This window comes from Triturus cristatus, chromosome 7 (genome assembly GCF_964204655.1).
Source record: "Triturus cristatus chromosome 7, aTriCri1.1, whole genome shotgun sequence".
Classification (NCBI taxonomy): domain Eukaryota; kingdom Metazoa; phylum Chordata; class Amphibia; order Caudata; family Salamandridae; genus Triturus; species Triturus cristatus.
The window spans coordinates 379,041,866-379,063,586 of NC_140590.1; the positions used below are offsets into that span (position 1 = coordinate 379,041,866).

Genomic DNA, 21,721 nt, shown 5'->3' on the forward strand with positions numbered 1-21,721 from the left:
CCACAGGCGGACAATGGTCTGTCGACGAGTTAAGGCTGCACATCAACTGCCTCGAGTTGTTAGCAGGCTCGTTTGTGATACGATCGATATCTCCCCTGAAGAGCAATTGTTGCATCCTTCTTCGGATGGACAATGTGTCAGCGGTCAGATATATCAATCGGTTAGGAGGGACGAGGTCCCCAATGTCGGGCCACAACACTATTGCAGGCAAACCAGTAGGGATGCATCCCCTCGTGTGTAAGTTGCTTAAAGGGGTCAGAGTGGCCAATCCCCCTCGACCCAGGTATTCGACCTTATGGGACGTTTCGAAGGTACTCTCATTATTGGAGTCTTGGCCAGATAATCCGGAGCTTTCCTTAGAACGATTGTCAGCCAAGCTCACTATGCTGTTACGTCTGATCTCCTGTCGTAGAGTCTCGGATGTGCGAGCTCTGGATCTGGCAGGTAGAATGTTTTCTCCACAGGGTGTCTCTTATCACGAGGCGGACAAAAACAATGTCACGTTCGGTAGAGTATCCTGCTTTTCCTCACAATAATAAATTATGTGTTTTACATTGCCTAAAAAGTTATGAGGAATGCACACTTGTCCATAGGACTGATCCTTTGGGGCAATTGTTGATTGCAATTCAAAAACCTTACAGACCAGTATCAGCTGCCACCTCAGCCAGGTGGGTTCGGTGGGTGATGTCAGAAGCTGGCATTGATGTTTCCATCTATGGCGCTCATTCCACTAGAGGAGCTATGGCCTCTAAAGCGTATATGTTGGGATCTCGTTTAGAGGATATTCTGAGAGCGGCTGACTGGTCCACGGATTCTATGTTCAAATTGTTTTATTATGAGCCTATATCGCATGTTTCTTCTGTTGTTATTGATGAGCTTTGAACCAGCATAATCAGAAGTCTCCGGTCCTGACATAGAATACAAATTTTCCAGCTATCGCGACAAGAATTTTAGATTCTATTAAGGACACGGAGGCGAGGATTATTCCAACCGTTGGGACAGTGGTATCAACTGTTAAGTTGTATTATTGTTATATTCATAACAGATTATTGCCCACCCTTAAGAAATCAGGTTTGTGGGTTCCCCTTTTTTCAACCTTGTTTCTATTTTCAGGAAATGACTAACAAGAATTGAAGTAATGCTCCGGATGGAGATGACTTTTCCCGTGTGCGAAGAGGTTGATCTCAGGACTGAGAAAGGACTATAACAAGATCTGAAGTACTACTCCGAATGGAGGTGGATCCCCCTTATGGGAAGATGGTTTTTCTTTGGACTGGGTGACTATATTCTCCGTTGAGAATTCTAAAGAAACTGTTTATCTCTCCGTTGAGAGTTGAAGTTGCTGTGAGGTTTCGTTCGGACTTATAGACTGGTTTTCGCAAAGAAAGAGGAAGACAAAGAAGTGTCTCTCTGCTTTGTATACTTTGACTGATTGCCATTGGCTGTTATGAGGAGGCGTGGTTCAAAGCCTCATGGGATGTGATGTTTTTTACTTATGTAGTTCATTTTTCATTGGCTGCTGAGTTCAGTAAAGAAATTGAGAAAGCATAATCCTCGCCATGTGTCCTTAATAGAATCTAAAATTCTGGTCGAGATAGCTGGAAAATTTTGTATCAGTTGCAATAGGATATCAGAGCGAGGCTTGGAACGCAGAGACTCCTTTGGTGACATCATCAGACTGAGGATAGTATATCTAGCGTCACCTGTCACGCGATCCTGGTACTACAATATCACATGCTGGTACGTAGCCGATGACATAGGAGCAGGAAGTACTGGACCTGAAGTTCTATAGAAGGGAGGAAGTGAAAAAGGAAAGCCGATATGAGCGCCATGCTGGTACGTAGCCGATGACATAGGAGCAGGAAGTACTGGACCTGAAGTTCTATAGAAGGGAGGAAGTGAAAAAGGAAAGCCGATATGAGCGCCCTGAGGAGGATGTTTGAAAAGGCAGGATGGTGAGCAGAGGAAAAGAATGGGGACAGCCTTTACCACAAAGTTTTTACCAAGAAATGCATTTACAACGCATTTTTTACATCAGAATTAATTTTACCATGCTAGTCTTTACCAAGCATATATGTTTGTATTGGTGACTAAGCAGTAAGTAGTTTATATTTTTTTTAAGGGTAATGAAAAAAAGGGGTTGGAGGGGTCTCCCCCCTAAAAACGAAACCTGTAATCTATAAATATAAATATATATATATAATATATATATTTAGTTTACAATAGTGTTTTAAGATTTATTGTATGATTTTTGAACAGTAGGTGGCAGTGTTGGACTGTGACTAGATTTTGCTGTACCTGTTAGCGTGGTAAAGGTGTGCGTGGTAATAGTTTGCTTGGTAAAGGTATTTCAGATGTATGTGAATGTAAATGCGTGGGGGTGGTGGTATGCGTGTTAAAATCTGCATTGTAAAAACATGCGTGGTAAAGTAATGTGTGGTAAAATGTCATACAACCGAAATAAGAGCGGGTTAGGAGACACAAGGAGGAGAGGGAAACATTGCTCAAAGGATTGAGAAAGCCAAGGTGATATTAGGGGTGGGTGAATGGAGCAACTCCGCCCACTCGCAGAACTCTACGGAATTCCAAGGAGTTTTCTGCAACTCCGTGAGCTCCTCCCACCCTTACATAAGAGAGGGAAGGGTGTGAAAAAAAGCATCGAGGCAGAGGGACGGGGATGTTCATAAACAGATAAAGCAGCTTTGGAAGAATAATCATATTCATTATGGAAACATGCCCCATCAGCAAAAAAGGAAGCTCTATCCAACCCGAGCATTATCGTGTAACCTAGAAAGAGCAGCGCCATAGCTTTGGAGCTTGACTGTCGATTTGTTGGCACTGACACAGATTCCCGGGTATCATAGGGAGTCTTTCACCCACGGCAAAGGCACCGATAAAGGGCGGCTGGAGATGGCTGAGCTGAGAGGGAAGACAGAGGACTTAGTCCAATTTATCACTACACACGACACCACTCGGAACAAGGAGAATTAGGAATGCCAAGCCTTCACAGGACCGCAAAGAGAAAAGGCCACTCCAAAGAATCAAAGGCTTTCGCGGTGTCTAGGAACACCGCCACCGACTCCTCATCTGGTACGAATTAATGCAAAAGGGCATAAAGAGCCTGAAGATGATGGGAGGTAGAGCGATTAGGTATAAATCTCGCCTGGTCCGGCAGTGCGAGGGAGCGGAGCGGAATAAGCAGTCTATTAGCTTGCACTTTCGCCAATATATTTGCTGCTTTATTGATAAGGGAGAGGGGATTATAAGACTCTGGGAACTCGGCGGACGGGGGGAGGTCAGGTTTCAGGAGCATTATTAGGATGCTCTGACACAGAGAAGGAGGCAGGACACCACGCAATGCTTGGTTGTATACCTGAAGGAGGTGGGGAGCAGGCAGACTACAAAAAGCCTTATAAACTTGCAAGGAAGGCTATCACTTACTGGGGATGTGCATGTAGGTAGTCTGCCAATGGCTGCAGTAACCCCATTCAGCGTAATGGGCTCAGCCACAAATGCCTGATGGGGTCCTTCCAGCCAAACCAGAGTAAGGCGGCTGAAGTAAGTGGTATAGTCCTCTAGGGCATGCAAGTGATATGAGGAACCTAGCTGCGTATTGTACGCCATAATTTCCTGCATAAAATCCTCTGTGACTAAGATTACCATACCGTCTTCCCGGCTTTGCTGAATCACATTGAGAGGGACACTCTACCGCTGCAGGACACGAGCAAGGGTCCGGCCTATCGTCCACTCCATAGACCTGTGCAGTATCATATTTATGTGAGTATTTGCGCTCAGTTTCCGCCAGGGCAGTATTTTCTTCTAGGGTCCTCCACCACAAAACCCGCTTGATGGGCTGTCTCTTGGTTACATTCAAGATGGTGAAGGTGGAACTTGGGTTTTTCCAGCTCTGGAAGATCTTTCTGGATCGAGAACTGCTTGGATAGGCACATCCCTCTGATGTACACTTTGAAGGCCTCTTAAAAACGGTGCCTACCGAATCTACCGACCAGTCATTGTTTTCAAATAAGTCAACGATATCTAGCTGGATAGCCCACCAGAACTTAGGGTCCTTTAGTGCCTTTTGGTGGGGGGGGCAAGCTTCTACACAAAGGCCGTATATTTGGAGGTGGGAATGGCGAAGGTGAGGATCACTGGGGAATGATCTGATATGTTCTAGGCAAGTGCTAAATGCGCACAATACCACTGTATATATCGGGGGTACCTAGCCAATCCATCATCTCCTTGTGTTTGCTCTTTTCGCCCTTAGTTGGCAGGGTATGCCCAGACGTGGGCCCCTTGTTCACTTTGCCACGAGCTAGCCTGGCTGATGAGGGGTGCTACCCCCACACCAGTCCCTGGATGCTGGTTTCCGGTCCAGGGAAGACCTGGCATGACCAGTACGGGCTGGGCTGTTCCCATGAGGAACAGGGGTGAAAACTAATTTGCATATGGCTGGGTCTGAACTGGGGTGGCAAAGTGATCTAAAAACGATGATGGAATCAACCCGGATCTGTGACTGGGGGTGAGTGACTGAAAAGTTTCAGCGCTCCGTCCATCATCTTGTGTTTACTTTGTACCTTGCCAATGATCTAGCGGAGCCCAGGATTTGTGGCCCATTTGTGCGCCTTCCCAGAGCACAGGGTGACAGATTTGCATAAGATCACGCAGTGCTCTGGCAGCAGCTTGGTGTGTGTGAGTGGTGAGATTGGAAAAGTCTAAAGCGCAATCAAGAACGAGATTGAAGTCTCTGCCCCAGATCGTACTGCCAGGGGAACAGTGCTCCCAAACAGTCCAAACAGATTCCGGATCAGCTTCATTGGGTGCATGGGCGTTTATAATGGAGAAGTGTTTCCATGTAGATCAAGTTGCAGGATAGCGTATCTCCTCCGAGTACGAGACCTCCTGTAGAAAACGCATCAGAAGGCCACTCCTCACCAAGAGGGCCACTCCTCACCAAGAGGGCCACTCCTCCAGCATAGTTGGAAAAGCTCTCATAGACCCTATGCGCAGCCTAGTTAATGGCAAAAGTCGTACGTCTCCTGCAGCTATGCGATATGAATATTGTGGCATGTTAAGTGTGCTGATACTCTCCATTTATGTGCAGGTCATTTAAGCTATGCATGTTCCATGCAATAAAGAGGACCTCTATGGTCTCAGGGACAGGTGAGGCCATATTAAGGACAGTAGTGTGATACACAGATGAGCCCATGGGACTGGCAGGGTCTGAATGATGTTCCTGCCCAACCCCCACCCACGCTTGTACGAGAAAGTAGTTGGTTAGCAGCTAATGCAGAAGACCATAAAATGAGCAAGACAACAAGCAACAACCCACCCCTGTACTCCCACCACCCACACTGATCACCCCTGACATAAGTGAACTCATGAACAGGAAAACCACTACCCATGAAGCTAGAACAAAAATACAAACAGTGAGTAGGGAGCACAAGTAACAGTATCAATATACAATGCACCCAAGGAGAGAGGGGCTCATTGCAGTCAATCACCCTAGCTACTGAAACAAACCGCGTGAGCCCTGATTGCCCTAGAATCTGCACCCCAGCCTCTGTGTCACTTCAAGAAGAGAATCGAAGGAGGCAGAGATGCACATGGTGGAGCTGACAGTCAGCTACTGGGTATAAGTCTGACAAGGCATGATCTATACAGATTCAATCAAGGAAGATACGACCATCAAACAGGAAGGGTCGCTGGTGAAATCTGCGGACAGAGCGGTTCAGTCACATTAGTCGTGAATGTTCAGGGCAGATGAGCATCCTGCGTAGCTCAAGGATCAGGGCCTGCAAAGTCGGATAGTCCAGCGTCGCTACCAGGCATGGAGGGTTGGGTGCTGCTTCCACTCCGGGGCCATGCCCCAGAGCAGACCTGATGCTGCGCAGAGCTTCCCTGGTGAGGTAAAGGTGGTCGTCTTTCCATCCAACCTACAGCAGAGTCTGGCTGGATAGAACATGGCATAGGGCTCATTGTGCTCTCAGAAGAGAGCCTCCACATCCCGGTAGGCACGCCGGCCTTCTTGCACTCAAAGAGTAAAGTCAGGGAAGAAGATGGAGAAATGTGAGCCTTGGTAGGTGATCTCACCCTTCTTTAGGGCCAGCCGGAGTGGTGTCATAGAGACCAGGGGAGACACTAAAGAGGGGAGGCACTAAAGAGGGGTGGGCGCGGATCACACAGTAATTGCTCAATGAATGTTTCAATCCGCCCTGTGTTAGTGGACTGTAACAAGTCCCACTAGGTGACGAGGGCGGGCCTGCAAGTCTTCATTCTTTGAGGATGCATTTCAGTTCAGTCCGCTGTGTCTGGAATTCAGTGGTCAAAGTGGTTTGTTCTAGTTGTAATGAAGCAAGGGGCTGCTCAGCATCAGTAACCCTCGTCTCCTGTTGTACGAGACAAGCCTCCACTCAGTCACGTCAGCCCGGCAGGTGATCTATTGTGGAGTCTATACACTGGAGGCTGGTATTCATCTGGAACAACAGAGCATGTATATCAGCTTCAGTGGAGAGCTCGCCTAAGGCTACAGCCATTGCAGTGGTTGCTTCTGCTTTGCGAGTAGAGTCTTTGCGGGCCACGCAAACCCAGCTTAGGTTCCAATTTGTCCATGATGAGGGGGCCCCTCGGGGACCTGCAGTTAGGTCGATAACAGACCGATAAGTATGCTCCAGCTGCTCTGGATCAAAATGACGCTCCACAAAAGAGGATAGGGTAGTGATGGCAGGCACTGGACATAGACCACAGGCAGCGAGTGGTGCACTTGCATAGTTTGTAGCAGGTGTAGATGTTCGCAGGAAGGCTCAGCACAGAAACACAAGGTGCAGCTGCTACTGTTCAAAGAAGGCTGGGGTCCATAACAGAAGTGAAGTCCAGCAATTTGTAAGGGTTTAGAGGCCACAGCTGCCCTCACTTGTTAGGCTTCCCCTCTTCTTGGCCCACTCCACTAAGGTAGTGTCAAGCCTCTACCACACATTTTCTCAAGAATCTGTAGGACCGTACGTCAGTCACGATCTCAGGGACAGGACTCCACCAACATGGCCCTTGAGCAGGCACATCTAGATGCTGTCTCTCCCCACAGCACCATCCAACTGTGGTCGAGCCCTTTGAGGGGGTCTGAGGGACAGGACCCCCAGCATCACATGCCACTGTCTCAGTGTAAGCACCGGGCACCACCGGCGCAACAGGATGGACTTCCCTGCAGCAGAAGCACAAGAGGGTCCGCGCCCACCACCAATGCGTGGGGGGGCCTTTTCAGCTATGGAGGCCATGGCTCTCCCCAATCTGCCCGGTGCAGTTAATGCCTGAGCAGGCACAAGACCCCACAAGCACTTGACCTTCCGACACAGACCTAAGGCGGCCCCTGCCTTAGCTGGCAACCGTGCCCCAGAAGCTCACAGTAGTCGCCCTGTGTCCTGGGAGAATGAAGGGCTCTTTAGAGCCATCCCTCCAGCCAGGCACAGGCGGGCCGCACACAGGAGTAAACACCCCGGAGAGTCAGCGCCTCACCAGTAAATTAGGCTTGCTCCTCCACCCCAATCTCACCACCCATGGGTGCAGAGGTACCTCCACTAGCCACAGGTGGACGGCCAGGGCTCCTCGGAACATTACAGGAGCCAACCAGTGTGTACAGGCTCTGCACTAGGCCCACGGCAGATCAGAAGAATCACTCACACTGAGCCTAACCCACAATCAAAGGAGTAGGCCTCAGTCCACGCCGGCGCAGCTGCACTCTCTATCGCCCCTCAGCCATTGAGCAGCCACAATAGAGGTATTGTTGGGTGGAGAGTTATTTTGCCGATGCCCTCAGAGTGCAAATAGTGCCACTCAATAATGTAAACAGATTGATGCTGGCGTTTGTCGTGGGCTGGGGAGTGGAGCAAGCCACCACCCCCTTTGTGTTTAAAAAAATATTTAAAACGTATCTGTTTACTAGAAAATATGAAATTATTATATTGAGTATGGGTATGGCTGGAGCTGCCGTAGCGTGCATCAGGCGTTTCCCGAGAGACTGGAAGGATGTGGTCAGCTTTTGGAGCAGTGGGGGCCGGTTTTAAATTTGCCCAACATTGGTCATTGACCTTCCTCAGGATATAGACCCTTATAAATGTGCCTATCAACTATTGTTTGTGTGGAGGTTGTAAATTACTATACTTGCCAGTTGTAGCAACACATCAGGGAGTTCCTAAAATTACAATGATGTTGTTATTAATCCTTTATCTTAAAAAATGTTTTACCAGATGGTCTTACATCTGTCCCGACTTCTACTTTGTCATCACATCAAGCAGTGTAAAAACACAGGCACACACCCGCATGGTACCAGCCCCAGTGTAGTTCTTTTGTTTATGAGCCTGATTTTGTTTATTATAGGTCCTGATGAATGCGACGACCCGACTGGGCCAAATGGCAGAAACATGTCGACCACTCACATCACGGTGGGGGGACAATAGAATCCTCAACACACTGACCATTTATTTTAATTATCATACAGATGCCAATTACATTAAAATGAGTTTGACATCTGTAATGACTTTTTAAATCTCACTTTTTTTTAAGGGCCCCCACTTAGCTTTAGATGTGCATCCCTGTCTTCAGGTGCATGCCCGCCCTCTATCAAACCAAGTTTTTAGAGGGCGAGGACTGGTCAATGATGAAGCATGACACCAGGTGTTGTGTGAGACCAGTCTTTCACCTTTTGTGAGATGCCTGCACTCGCAAAATAACACTGTAGCACTTAAGTCACCAGACTGGGAGCGGCTCTTTTTGTGCTAAACAACCACACACACTTCCCTTTTCCTGATCAGCAGCTTGCTGCCTTAGACTTTCAAGAGTGGGACAGGTTCTCTGCCCCTGGCACAGATCTTCAGGTAAAGGGTGCCAGTGGGCCCAAAAACTCTGCCGCGTATGGCCCAAAGTCCTGGGGCTCAGTTCCCTCTGAGGCTGACAAGTCTCCTCCCTGAGGAGAGGGGACATGGTCTGGTTTCTCATTAGAAGCTGGCTTTCCAGACTTCTTGCCCTTTCTCTTGGAAGGTTGGTCCATACTTTCAGGCTCCAACACTTATTTTTCACCCTGGGTTCCACACTGTGGTCTGGTTTTCACACACACACATTCAGGTGTTCCCAGCATTACTGCATGGGCCTTCTTTTCTACCTCAGCCCATGCGGAGTACTCTAAATAATTGCCAAGCAGACACTGTACAGGGATAGCAGAAGACACTACTACCCTTTTGAGGCCAGTAACCCCTCCCCAGTCTAAGGTCACCAATGCCATTGGATGCACCTTAGTCTGATTGTCAACGTTGAGGACTGTATAGGTCTCTCCAAGCAAACATTAGTCTGGGGACACCAGCTACTCAGTCACCATGGTGATACTGGCACCAGTCTCTCTCAGGGCTTCCACTCTAATGCCAGGGATAGTTGGCTCTTGTTTGTATTTCTCCAGAGAACTGGGCCAGACAGCCATGGTAGCTACATTCAACCCTCCCTCTGAGACTAGGGTTGCCTCAGTGAGCACCTAATTTTGACAAGTAGACTGTCACCAGTGTCCACTTCATGTGTACACCAGTTAGTCAGACCATGGGTCAAGGAGAACAGCTCAGCAAACGGATTTAGGACCTGCCTGCAATCAATCTGCTGCTGGTCAGTGCAGGTGTCTGACAAGACCACTCCTTCAACTGATCCATATTTAGGGTTGTTTGAGAGGAGGCCAGGGAGAGGTTCACTCTCTGCTCCTCATCTGTGACCATGAGCATGGTCATATCAGCCCTGTCATGATAGGGTTTAAGGCGGTTTACATGGATCACCCTCTTGGTGTTCCTACATGTGCCAAGATCCACCAAGTAGATGACCTCCCCTTTTCTCTCAAGGGTAGGGTAGGGCCCAATCCATTTGTCCTGGAGACCTTCCAGTTATTTCTGTCTGCCTTCCTAGCTATGCAGGCTCTTTTCGAAAGCAGTGAACAATTTGGTGAGAGAGACAATTGATGGACGGAATGCAGAACAAATCAAAACATTCACCCCCAGTCAAGAGATCTAGGTTAAATCCATCATTCTTTTGCTCACCATGCCACCCCAGCTTAGACCTGGCCATATGCAAATCAGTCTTGATCATGTGCCTCATGGCAACAGTCCAGCCCGAACTGCCAAGCCAGGACCGGAAACAAGAATCCTTGGCGATATCATCTGAATATTTAGGAACAATCCTTTTGGGGAGTTTTGAGTCAAAGAAACCCTAGTTCCAAAACTGCTGCCACCAGAGATAGGTCCTAGGCCCATCTCTTTTTTACTTTGTCTTTTTATGTCCAGGAGTTGAGCTACTAAGTTCAATCTCCTGCCAACCTTTCCAGCATGAGTTCCTCCTCTGAGGACTCCTTACCTGTATCCGAGTGGAGGGACTCAGCCTTCTCCTCAAAGGATTGTTTTCAGTAGTCTCATCTCCGTCAGATTGAGTTATTAGCTCTGGCTGGTATATCTTAAATTTGGCTAGAAGCCTTCTAAGCTTTTCTTTGTTAGCATGAGAGACAGTCTTAATATCATAACCTTTACAGAGGGCCCTGCAATTGGCATAGGTGTCAGGACCAGCTCCTGAGCCTGGTTATCGGTATCACCCATTTTTGCTACTAAAGTTGGGACCATTTTGTAAAGTAAAAAAAATAAAAGCATAACACTTTTCTTTTTCCTGACTAAAGTAATATTTGTAAAATTTGGACAACTGGATACAGGGAATTAACCAAGGCCCTAACAGTTAATTTAACATTTTTGAAGAACAGACCGATCGAAAAAAGGCAACTGGCTAAATGAGGGTAATTTTTGGATTTACTCGTGTGGTCACTTATTGACAGAGTGGTATCAGCAAATGCAAAGTCATAGACCCCACCACTGATTCCCCGATGTAGAATGCTGGCTGTCTATACAGTGTACTAAAATGAAGCACAATTTGTGCTGCAGGCCCAGTGGACCCTCTTCAGTACCCAGGCCCTAGGTATCAGGGGTACCATTTGCTAGGGACGTACAGGAGTGGCTGATATGTTGCCAATCTTGGTACAGTTTTGGGAAAGTGATCTGGCACTGGGAACCTGGTTGGCAGGGTCCCAGTGCACTTACAGTTCAAAATCACATCAGGCAAAAAGTGGGGGGCTAACCACGTCAAAAGAGGCACTTTCCTACATGGTTATTTTTCCAAGCATGAGTTCCAAGGCCGGAAGTCAAATGCACACAAGTTGATTTCTCGTGCACACTTCACAAGAGGTATTTTATCTTGTGAAGGAGGCTATATAACTATCCAATCTGTTATTTTTTAGCCTTGAAAATTCCCTGCCCTGCAGGCAATAAATAGGGTGTTGGCTACAAAACGAAAAAATATAAACAAGGCTACAGACACGAAAATAAATATAATTATAAGTCTTGAACCATACAACTAAGTTGTTTTGGACCCTCAGCACCACAAGAATTTCTATACGAGGAGTGATTGGTCCAACCCCTAAGGAGTGTCACCTGAGTTTTCCACGACAAACTGAGAATATAACAAAACAATTGTTAACATAAATCAGGCTTTTAAGGTTGGGTAAGGAGAGAGTGAGGCCTATAATCAATATACAACTTTTTGAAGGTTACCCTGACGTGCTGGAACTGTCAGCACTGACACTAATTAGCATACACCTTTGCAAGATCTCAAATTGTGCTCAGCCTTGAACAGGTGTGAAATGCCACCCAACAGGAAACAATAGGCTGACCTGAAGGGGCAGAGACAAATCTTCCGAGTTCAACAAAATTCGCAGGGTGGGGTCTGTGGGCCTCTTTTTGACAGCAGAGTGTTTGTTAAATCCTGCTTGACATGTCTGTTGAGCCACTTGTAACACTTGTGGTGGCTGTCTTGACTCACAGGTGGTGGGGGAGGGCACGGGGTGAGGGGAGGTGAGGAGAGGCGTGGGGTGGCGGGTTTGCGCAATGAGAATAAATAAATAATACACTTACCTTGCCGCCGGTTACTGTGTCTCTGGTCCTTGCTCCTGCTCTCCTCGTGGGACCCGAGGGACAGGAAGACAAGAAGAACAGCCAGGCTCTCCTGACCAATCACAACGCTGCAATGCAGCGATGATTGGTTTTGAGCCTGGGCTTGTTCTCCAAGCAGGCTGTAATACAGCCTGCATGGAGAACAGGAAAAGTGTGCATGACTGGTTTGCGGCACTTAGGAGTAGACAAACCACTCCTTCCCTGCTCCGAGAGCAGTGCCGTCCCGCCGACCCACCCGCAAAGGAAATATAAAATATTAACTCAAAGTTATCATCATTTTATATTTACTTTACACCTCTCAAAAGCAGTGGGGAGACACTCCTCCGGCATAGCGGAGGAGCCCCCACTGTGTAACACTTGGGGTGCACTTGAAAGGGAGAACAGAATGCCAAGACAAATACTGTTGATACCCTATCTGTTTGTTCCGCTAGACTTCTCTCTCTGGGTTTGGTAAGGGTATAGTACCTGCCTCAGATTGGATTATAGTGTTAGATGTGGAAGGGCACTAGGATTACCAAAGTCTACTCCCCACGCCACCACCAAGTCCTCAAAGCTCAAGTTTAGTGGAGCTGAAAATGTTTGCCATCTTGAAAATGCCCCGACACATGGCATTTGGGGCATGTTTGCAGTAAAGAAAAGAGTAGCTACTGCAAGAATAGGTAGGTCAGGGCCTAGGAGCTTTTACCCCATTGGTTATAGTGAGGGGTCATGAGTCATCCCCTCCTAGTAGCTAGTACCAGGCATTAATGTGGCATCCCCAGGCACCTTCTTCAGAACACTTTTGGCCATGTTGTCTGTGATCGGAGAGGAGCTCGGAAGGACTGGACCTGCTTCCTCTTTTACACAGCACAAAGAAGTAGATTCTAAGGGCCAGTAGACAGACGTCCTGTGTTCCTATAGGGAGGCAACAAGCTGCAAGAGGCCTTTTGCTGGAAGTACCCAGCTAACCAGTAGCAACTAGACGTGGACTGGGCATTGTTATTGGCCTCTGCCTAACACCCTATGAGTCTCTAATTCCCTCTCCCGAGGTCTTGGAGGCCATAGAAGTGTACTTCTGTTATTGGTTAGGATTTAAAAGACTGAGGGCCGGATTACGATTTTGACGGATAGGATACTCGGTAACCAACGTGATAGATATTCCGTCCGCCAAATCACAGGCTCCATAGGATATAATAGAACGTAAAACAGGAGTAAACCCGTATACCCAGTTGAGACCGGGTGAATTATGGTACCAAAACAACAACGTCTCAACCAGTAATTGCAGGGACAATTTTAGGAAAATGCATAAATCATCAAGGAGGGGAAACGAGAGACCAAAGTAGGAAAATTTGTTGTTATTATTATATAAATAGTTACAACAGCACTATAGTACAATTCAATCAGTTTAAAGTAGCCAAACATACACCAATTGTGTACTGACTGTGCTAAGTGCAAGTGATAAGTGCAGAGACACAAGTGATATATACAGTGTGAATGGCGCAAAGTGAGAAACCAACATTAATCATAAACAAATTACATAAATACAATGAATAATTTGCAATACAGTATTAATCCTTAGGTAGCCGTGAATTACACTGGGATGTCGACGGCGTTTCGACCTTATACAATTAAGGTCATCATCAGGACAGTGGCTACAATTTGAAGGGTGCTGTTGAGGTATAAAGGAAAATTAAATAAGAGATACGAAAGTAGGTAAACCATCTGTTAAAACATAAGAAATATCAAGTCACAAAGGGCAGAAAAGGGAAGAAATTGAGTGAAGGACTCCACTGAAGAGGGGGAGGGGAGGGGGGAGGGGGGGGAAGGGGGTGAAAGGGGGAAGAGGGGGGGAGAGAGGAAAAGGGAAAGGCAAGGGAGGAGGGGGGGAGGGACAAATATAAGGTGAGTATTGGCGACCGAAAGGGAGGGGTGTATGGGTATGGGATTGAGTAAATGCCAATAAGGTGAAATGAATAAATATATCACCTGAAGTCAAATCTACATGGAATCAAACATAACGCTAATGAATAGACGTTATCAGGAACTCATAAGTAGGCGTTATCAAGAAGTCTTCGCAGGCACAAGAAAAATATATTCAAAAACTGCAAAAGAAAAAATTCCACATACTTAAAAACGGAGAATATCAAGCCATCTGATGCATCAAAGGATGGGTTGAGGGGACGGGGGAAAAAGGAGAAGTTTGTTGATAGAAAATAGCGAACAAACATACCAGGCTATCTGTTCTTTTAAAGTCTGTTTCGGTCGTCAAATTACAGTCCAACTAATATGGACGATATCCACGGTATATATGTAAAGTTCAATAAGTACCCCGAATCTATAAACAAAAGAAGAGTAAATGAGGGCATCAACTAAAATTGCGGAAAATACTAAGGCAATAACGTTTTAAGGAGATACTAAGGTAATAACGCTTTGAAAAACACTTACCAACTAAGCTGAATCAAGTCGGAGCCAACACGTCAACACGTCAAATATCTGAGCTGTTTAATCAGATTTAATGCGTAAGAGTGCCATAATTGCACAACCAAAGAAAGACATGCATTGCGTGTGACCTTACCTTTAACACCAAGATTTTTGTTACGCCTGATCGCACTTATCATCTGAAACATTTTTCAAACTGTGATTTATGCCATACGCTGTCCTTGTAATCTGTTATACATTGGTCAGACCACACAGATGATAAAACAACGGATCAGCCAACACAAGAGCCGTATCAGATGTAATGTTGAGACGGCCGCATTAGTCACACACTTTAAGCAATTCAATCATACAGAATCTGACTTCACATGGCAGGTAATTGATCGGCCACAAATACTTACTCGAGGTGGCGATCTTCATCTTCTACTCAATAGATGTGAATGTCGTTGGATCACACGATGCAATTCTGTAAACTGTGGCCTCAACTCCCTTGATGAATGGAATTCTGTTGTGATGACATCATAAGATTTGGAATTGTGTATGCTCGAATTACATGAACCTGAAAGCCTTAGTGGACTTTTTTCAAACTCTGTTTTTCTATCGGTTATAGGCAGCGATTTACGATACTGCAATTTACCACCATGATATCGCTATGAATACTATTTTATTATTCTACTTAAGACTGCCTGAACTGAAGGTCCAAGTGGCTTCTCAAGTCTAAATTCCCTTTTCCTGTTTGTCCCTTTCTCTTATTAACTGATAACTAAGTAGTTCATTGTTGAAAAGTGTCTCTATTATATATATTTAAAAAAAAAAGTCTAATTAAATTGGTTATAATTGAAGAGTACTATGTACATTGATGTGCTTATGTCTGTATTTACATATATGTTTTTTAGTTTTTTCTAGATATGCACTCTGTTAAATGTCCATTCATGATTCAATGATGTATTACACATGACACGCATCTATCTCTTTGATTCGATCTTTTTCTCCTTTTCCTTCCTTTAGAATCCACGTTCCTGTGTTTTGTTCCCCTTGCCTCCCTTCTCGTCCCGTCCTTTTCTAAACATTTGTATCGAGTATCCTTTGGTGACTCGTTCTCTCCCCCCGGGGTACTTAGTTATCCCATAGTTCACGTTCTAGTGTTTTTAGTGGCAGGCTGACATGCGCAAATTCGACTTCCGTGTTGGCTTTATCTCCGGACAACGATACATTGGTGTTTGTGATTAAGTCATCCTCGCGTATTGATTCCGCTTGTTTTGCTGGCGATTAATCGAGCGATTTGCCTGAAAATAGATTTATGGTTCCACTAATCGGTTACCGCTTTCTTTGGTTGTGCAATTATGGCACTCTTACGCATTAAATCTGATTAAACAGCTCAGATGTTTGACGTGTTGACTTGTTGGCTCCGACTTGATTCAGCTTAGTTGGTAAGTGTTTTTCAAAACGCAATTTTAGTTGATGCCCTCATTTAATCTTCTTTTGTTTATAGATTCGGGTACTTATTGAACTTAACATATATACCGTGGATATCGTACATATTAGTTGGAGTGTAATTTGACGACCGAAACAGGCTTTAAAAGAACAGATAGCCTGGTATGTTTGTTCGCTATTTTCTATCAACAAACTTCTCCTTTTTCCCCCGTCCCCTCAACCCATCCTTTGATGCATCAGATGGCTTGATATTCTCAGTTTTTAAGTATGTGGAATTTTTTCTTTTGCAGTTTTTGAATATAATTTTCTTGTGCCTGCGAAGACTTCTAGATAATGCCTACTTATGAGTTCCTGATAACGTCTATTCATTAGCGTTATGTTTGATTCCATGTAGATTTGACTTCAGGTGATATTTATTCATTTCACCTTATTGGCATTTACTCAATCCCATACCCATACACCCCTCCCTTTCGGTCGCCAATACTCACCTTATTTTTGTCCCTCCCCCCCCCTTGCCTTTCCCTTCTCCTCTCTCCCCTCCCCTCTTCCCCCTCCCCTCCCCACCCCCTCTTCAGTGGAGTCCTTCACTCAATTTCTCCCCTTTTCTGCCCTTTGTGACTTGATATTTCTTATGTTTTAACAGATGGTTTACCCACTTTCGTATCTCTTATTTAATTTTCCTTTATACATCAACAGCACCATTCAAATTGTAGCCATTGTCCTGATGATGACCTTAATTGTATAAGGTCGAAACGCCGTCGACATCCCAGTGTAATTCACGGCTACCTAAGGATTAATACTGTATTGCAAATTATTCATTGTATTTATGTAATTTGTTTATGATTAATGTTGGTTTCTCACTTTGCGCCGTTCACACTGTATAGATCACTTGTGTCACTGCACTTATCACTTGCACTAAGCACAGTCAGTACACAATTGGTGTATGTTTGGCTACTTTAAACTGATTGAATTGCACTATTGTAACTATTTGTATAATAATAACAACAAATTTTCCTACTTTGGTCTCTCGTTTCCCCTCCTTGATGATTTATGCATTTTCCTAAATTGTCCCTGCAATTACTGGTTGAAACGTTGTTGTTTTGGTACCATAGGATATAATGGCATTGGTAGAAAGGAATATCCATCACGTTTGTTACAGAGTAATCCTGTCCGCGAAGATCGTAATCAGGTGCTAAATCAGAGAGTAAAATCTTTGACAGGATGAACCTGGTTGGTGTATCCGACCTGTACACCATCACAGTCAGCCTCAAATCGTGATTTGGTCGCGGTCTACGGTGACCATTAATTATCATTGGTGCTTCTTGGTTCTATTTTTACTTACAGCTTTAAAAATTCATTTCTTCGGTTCCCCTAATTGGATTTCTGTCATTGTGGTGCCAGTTTGTTTATTACATTTTACTCCATCTTCTCATTTGGTTTAGGATTTTTTATTGGTTTGTATTTAGACCTTTTTGGTAGTGCATAAATACTTTACACATTGCCTTAACTTAAGCCAGTGTATGCTGTATACTCTGTGCCTACTGTATCTACTAGGGGGTTGAGCTCAGGTTAATTCAGTTACATTGAGAGTAAACCCTGACACGAGTTATGATGATTCCTTGAGGTGGGTTTTCACCCACCCCAAAATAATAATCCAATTTCTTACAGTTTGGCTACAGCCATTGAGGCTGCAAGAGCTGGACTAAAACCATGCTTTTATAATCATTCATGCATACTGTGTAAGTAGACACTGCATCCCACGTATGACATGTAACTTTAATGCCACACCTGTATTTTCCACATCATGACCGTCGCCTTACTTAAAAGTTCACTATGCCAAATGGGTTTTAGTCAATCCGCTACAGTGGTAAGGGGATGAGAGCACATGCATCAAGGACATGAAAGCAGTTTATAAATACCCAAAGTCTAAAATACCAGAAGAAAACAATTAAACCATTGTGTGAACACTGAAAGAATGCTCTTTCCCATAGGTGGGGCAAAAGGCAAAAGCTTCACTTTCGTATGGGATTCAGTTGTCAGGCAATTGCATGAACCTTTGGACTATTGAATCTACGGACTTAATTAGAGCTAAATTATGGGCCACAAAAGGTATGATCTAAACTGAACAGCTAGATATGTGTAATCCCAAACAGTTTTAGAATGTTAAAATCATACTGGAGCAATAGGGGCATGTATAATTTTTTAAGTACATTCAAACATACTTAATTCAATATTTCTTTTTTTTACAGCTGTGTTGCACTTCATAATTATAGGATAATAAAAATTCCATCTTGGGGTAAGAAAAGGGTAGATCTATCATTAAGGCTAAAGGATGGATCTAAGCACAGAAAATGTTCAAAGGTAGAGTCACAAGTAAAGGCCAAGCCACCAGGACAAAAAGTAGCACGACCAATGCGAGAACAAAAAACAAAATACAGGACAAAACCAGAGGAAATGCTTCAAAAAAAGGAGCAACAACAATCAAAGAAAGGACCAGAACCACAGGAAAGACATAAAGAAAAGGAACAACCAAAAACAAAGAAAGGGAAAAACCAAAAGGAAAGTCTTCAAGAAAAGGAGCAACAACATCCAAAGAAAGTAGTCAAACCAGTGGAAAGAAGTCAAGAAAAGGAACATCCAAAAATGAAAAAAGCGCCAAAACTGGAGGACAGACTACAAGAAAAGAAACAACCACAAACAAAGATAGGGACAAAACGAGAGGAACGTGTTCAAGAAAAGGATAAACAACAGCCAAAGAAAGTGGTCACACTAGTTAAAAGAAGTCAGGGAAAGGAACATCCACAAATGAAGAAAGTGTTAAAACTAGAAGGAAAACTACAAAAAAAGGAACAACCACAAATGAAACAAGTGACCAAACTAGAAAGAAAACTTCAAGAAAAAGAACTACCAAGAAAGAAAGAGACAAAACCAGAAGAAAGACTTCAAATAAAGAACGGGTCAAAATCAAATGCAAGACTACAAGCAAAGAAAAGGACAGAATATAATGAGGAAACACTGTTAAAGTATATGACACAAGCAATACCATGGGGAAAATCAAAACGAGAACAAAAGAATATATGGAAGTCAAAACGTTGTCAAAAGCTTCACGTAAGACCATGTCCACAGAAAAGAATCAGGGTGCAATGTAACAGAAGACCAAGTGATGAAAATTCAGTTGTAATTGAGATCCCACCAATTTTAATTCCTATTGATATGGAATCTACGTATTCTGTGGTCCCTACATGTTGCACACTTGATTAACATCTTGTAGAGATTTCATTAAATGACACAACTAACTAGAAAGGACTTATCCCAGAGTGATTCAGGTAAGCCTGTCAGCCTAGAACAATATTATTTATTAAAACTACTATCCATGTCGGGTATCAAAGCAGCAAAGGACCCAAGAAGTCCAAGAACCAGTTCTGGTTGGTTAGAATGGGGTCATCAGCCTAAAAGAAGAACCTCTGACAAGTGGCAATTATTTGATTTTTTTGTTGATGGTGATGGCAGGAAGGGAATACTAAGAGGTGAAGAAACTGTTTTATCTACTTTAGTATAGTGGTTTGGACATGAACGGGTAGACTACTTGTATGTGCCTATTAGGTTTATTTTCACATACGTATAACGCAAGAAACAAAGGCCCTCTCAGGACCAGGATGTCAATTTATACCTAGCCCAGGTCTTTCTGCTACAACCACTACTGAGAAAGCATTACGTTTTTTGTCCCAACCAGCAGGCATACAAAAATACCACATACCTGCAAACACTCCCCTCCACACAGGACATATAAACCTTTCTCTCAATCCACACATGTTTGCATTGAACTAGCAGCCAGGTTGCAGCACACACAAACATCTGTTAAACTCAAACATAAATCAAGTGACAAAATTACATTCACTCACGCACTAAATAGGGTAAGGTTCATTCAACAAAAATAAACTCACAATAGACCGCTATGGTGTGCGAACATTCCAAGCAACATACTATTAATTTGAGAACATTATGCAATCCAATTTTAAACTATAAAATAACACTAGAATGAAAAGAAAAAAAAATCGTTTTAGCACTGGCATTAGAAATAATGTCAAAGAGCCTTGCAAAATTTAAAATAAATAAGGCTCAAAGTTAATCCCGAAAATAAAATAATCAGACACATAAAATCATTATGTTCCTCACGAAAGCCAGTTAGCTCAAGACCTGAGAAAGAAAACCGATCAGTACTTTCTTCCATTACTTCAGTCTACCCATACCTCAACCAAAGGTTTTGTGTAAAGGCTGCAAAGCACAGTCTGTTGTCCAAATATAGGTTGATACATCAGTCCATCCTCACATTTGCCACAAGGATATCACTCACAGCACATTCTAGATAGGCATGCGTAACTACCAAAGGTCCTCACTAAAGTATGCTTAGCCCAGGTCCTTCAGCTCTAATCACTACAGAGAAAACCCAGAGAACTTCAAGCTACATCATATTGGAACCCAATTGGCAGACCTTTCAGAATAGCACAAAGGTACCTACAATAAAACAATAGGTTTACAGGATAAGGGCAGTCAAGATTTACTTGCTGTGTTGAACCCCATTAGATAGTGGTCGCAGCTAGAATGGTATTTCAAAGTTTGTAAAGCAACCCAGCAGGGCGTCAAATGACGCCACATAGTCTTGAACAATATACATCTTGACTATGATTAAAAAACAACTCTGCTTTAAGGTTGAAGTCCTAATTAAAAAAATGAGTTATCTTGCACACTGGGCCATGTAGGAACATCAGCAGTATTTTAACTTATATTCTTCACTGTAGATCATTATTGTCTCTAGGTTTTGATTTACTAACAATAAATCCATAGTACTAATTTTATGATATAAATCCATTGTGGATTAATTCCGTTTGGCCAATGTTTTGTATTAATATCACTGTATATGCATGCATGTTATGTGAATTTGTAAAGCTTGCGTCTCAACAGGGAGGGTATCCCTGCTCTAGAGCAGGTCGAGGAGACTGTGCTGCTCAAGCCTGAGATTTAGGTAAAGAGCCACATCTCCAATTTCTTTAGGAACTCAAGGACTGAGGAGGTGGCTCTGATGTGCAGGGAGGGGCAGTTCCAGACTTTAGGTGGAAGGTATCAGGAGGCTTGACTGCTGGCTATAGCTATAGGGGATGTGTGCAAGTGGGGAGCCAACTGAACTGAGGTTTCTGGTAGGCCTGAGCACGTAGATGCAGCTGTTGAGGTAGGATGTCCCAGATTGTGCAGGGCTTTGTATGTCTGTATGTAAGCTTGAAGAGGGCTCATTTGTGGATGGAGAGCCAGTAGAGATCTCTGAGGTGCGGGGTGATGTGTGCGCATGATGGGGGTCTGAGTGCGCATCTGGCCGATGTGTTTTGTGTGGTCTGAAGTATTCTGGTAAGTTGGGCAGTGAGGCAGTCTGATTTCATATCCTTCTGCAGAGTTGTATTCTGTATCATTAAAACCATAAATAAAGATTAAAAAAAAAATTAAATTTTTTTTTTTTTTTTTAAGTTGGGCAGTGAGGCAGACAGAGACTTATCTAGTTTGCTAGTGATGAGGGCCTGGGTAACGGCTGTGCAGGTGTTGATTAAGAGCACATGAAATGTTTTGGGAGGTGCTTGATGTTGTGGTACCATGAAGTAACGACTGCGTTGCCTTGGCTGCTCATGAAGAATTGGTTGTCCACCACTATTCCGAAGTTCTTTGAATGGGTGTCTCGGCAGGGTGTAGGCCTGAGATCAGTGGGCCATCAGGTGGAGTTCCATAGTGAAATGTCTTTTCCGAAAAATATCACTTCTAGTTTGTTGGTTTTGAGTTTTAGACAGTTGGTGTTCATCCAACTGGTGATTTTAGAC

At 44.2% G+C, this 21,721-nt stretch overlaps 1 protein-coding gene and 1 long non-coding RNA gene across 3 annotated transcripts in view; one reads left to right on the plus strand and one right to left on the minus strand.

Annotated features, from left to right (window-relative positions):
- LOC146809723 (uncharacterized) overlaps positions 1-21,721 on the minus strand; it is a 376,558-nt gene that overhangs the window by 342,604 nt on the left and 12,233 nt on the right. The window lies entirely within an intron of this gene.
- On the plus strand, positions 1,744-19,901 carry LOC146809724 (uncharacterized). Of its 2 annotated transcripts, none has more exons than XR_014966478.1 (2): positions 1,744-1,836; positions 18,110-19,901. XR_014966478.1 is itself a non-coding variant. In XM_085616565.1 (2 exons), the coding sequence occupies exons 1-2, from the start codon at positions 1,918-1,920 to the stop codon at positions 19,119-19,121; spliced, it is 1,050 nt and encodes a 349-aa protein (XP_085472691.1). In that variant the 5' UTR covers positions 1,810-1,917; the 3' UTR covers positions 19,122-19,895. The 2 variants fall into 2 exon arrangements, 1 of the variants encoding a protein (XP_085472691.1); XM_085616565.1 differs by having other exon boundaries at positions 1,810-1,955; positions 18,110-19,895.

What these genes read in the sequence shown, in the direction of transcription:
- LOC146809724 (XM_085616565.1), top strand. Translation starts at nt 1,918, where the DNA reads ATGAGCGCCCTGAGGAGGATGTTTGAAAAGGCAGGATG. An exon ending in ATGTTTGAAAAGGCAGGATG is followed by an intron (nt 1,956 to 18,109) that starts GTGAGCAGAGGA and finishes TTTTTTTTACAG; the next exon opens with CTGTGTTGCACTTCATAATT.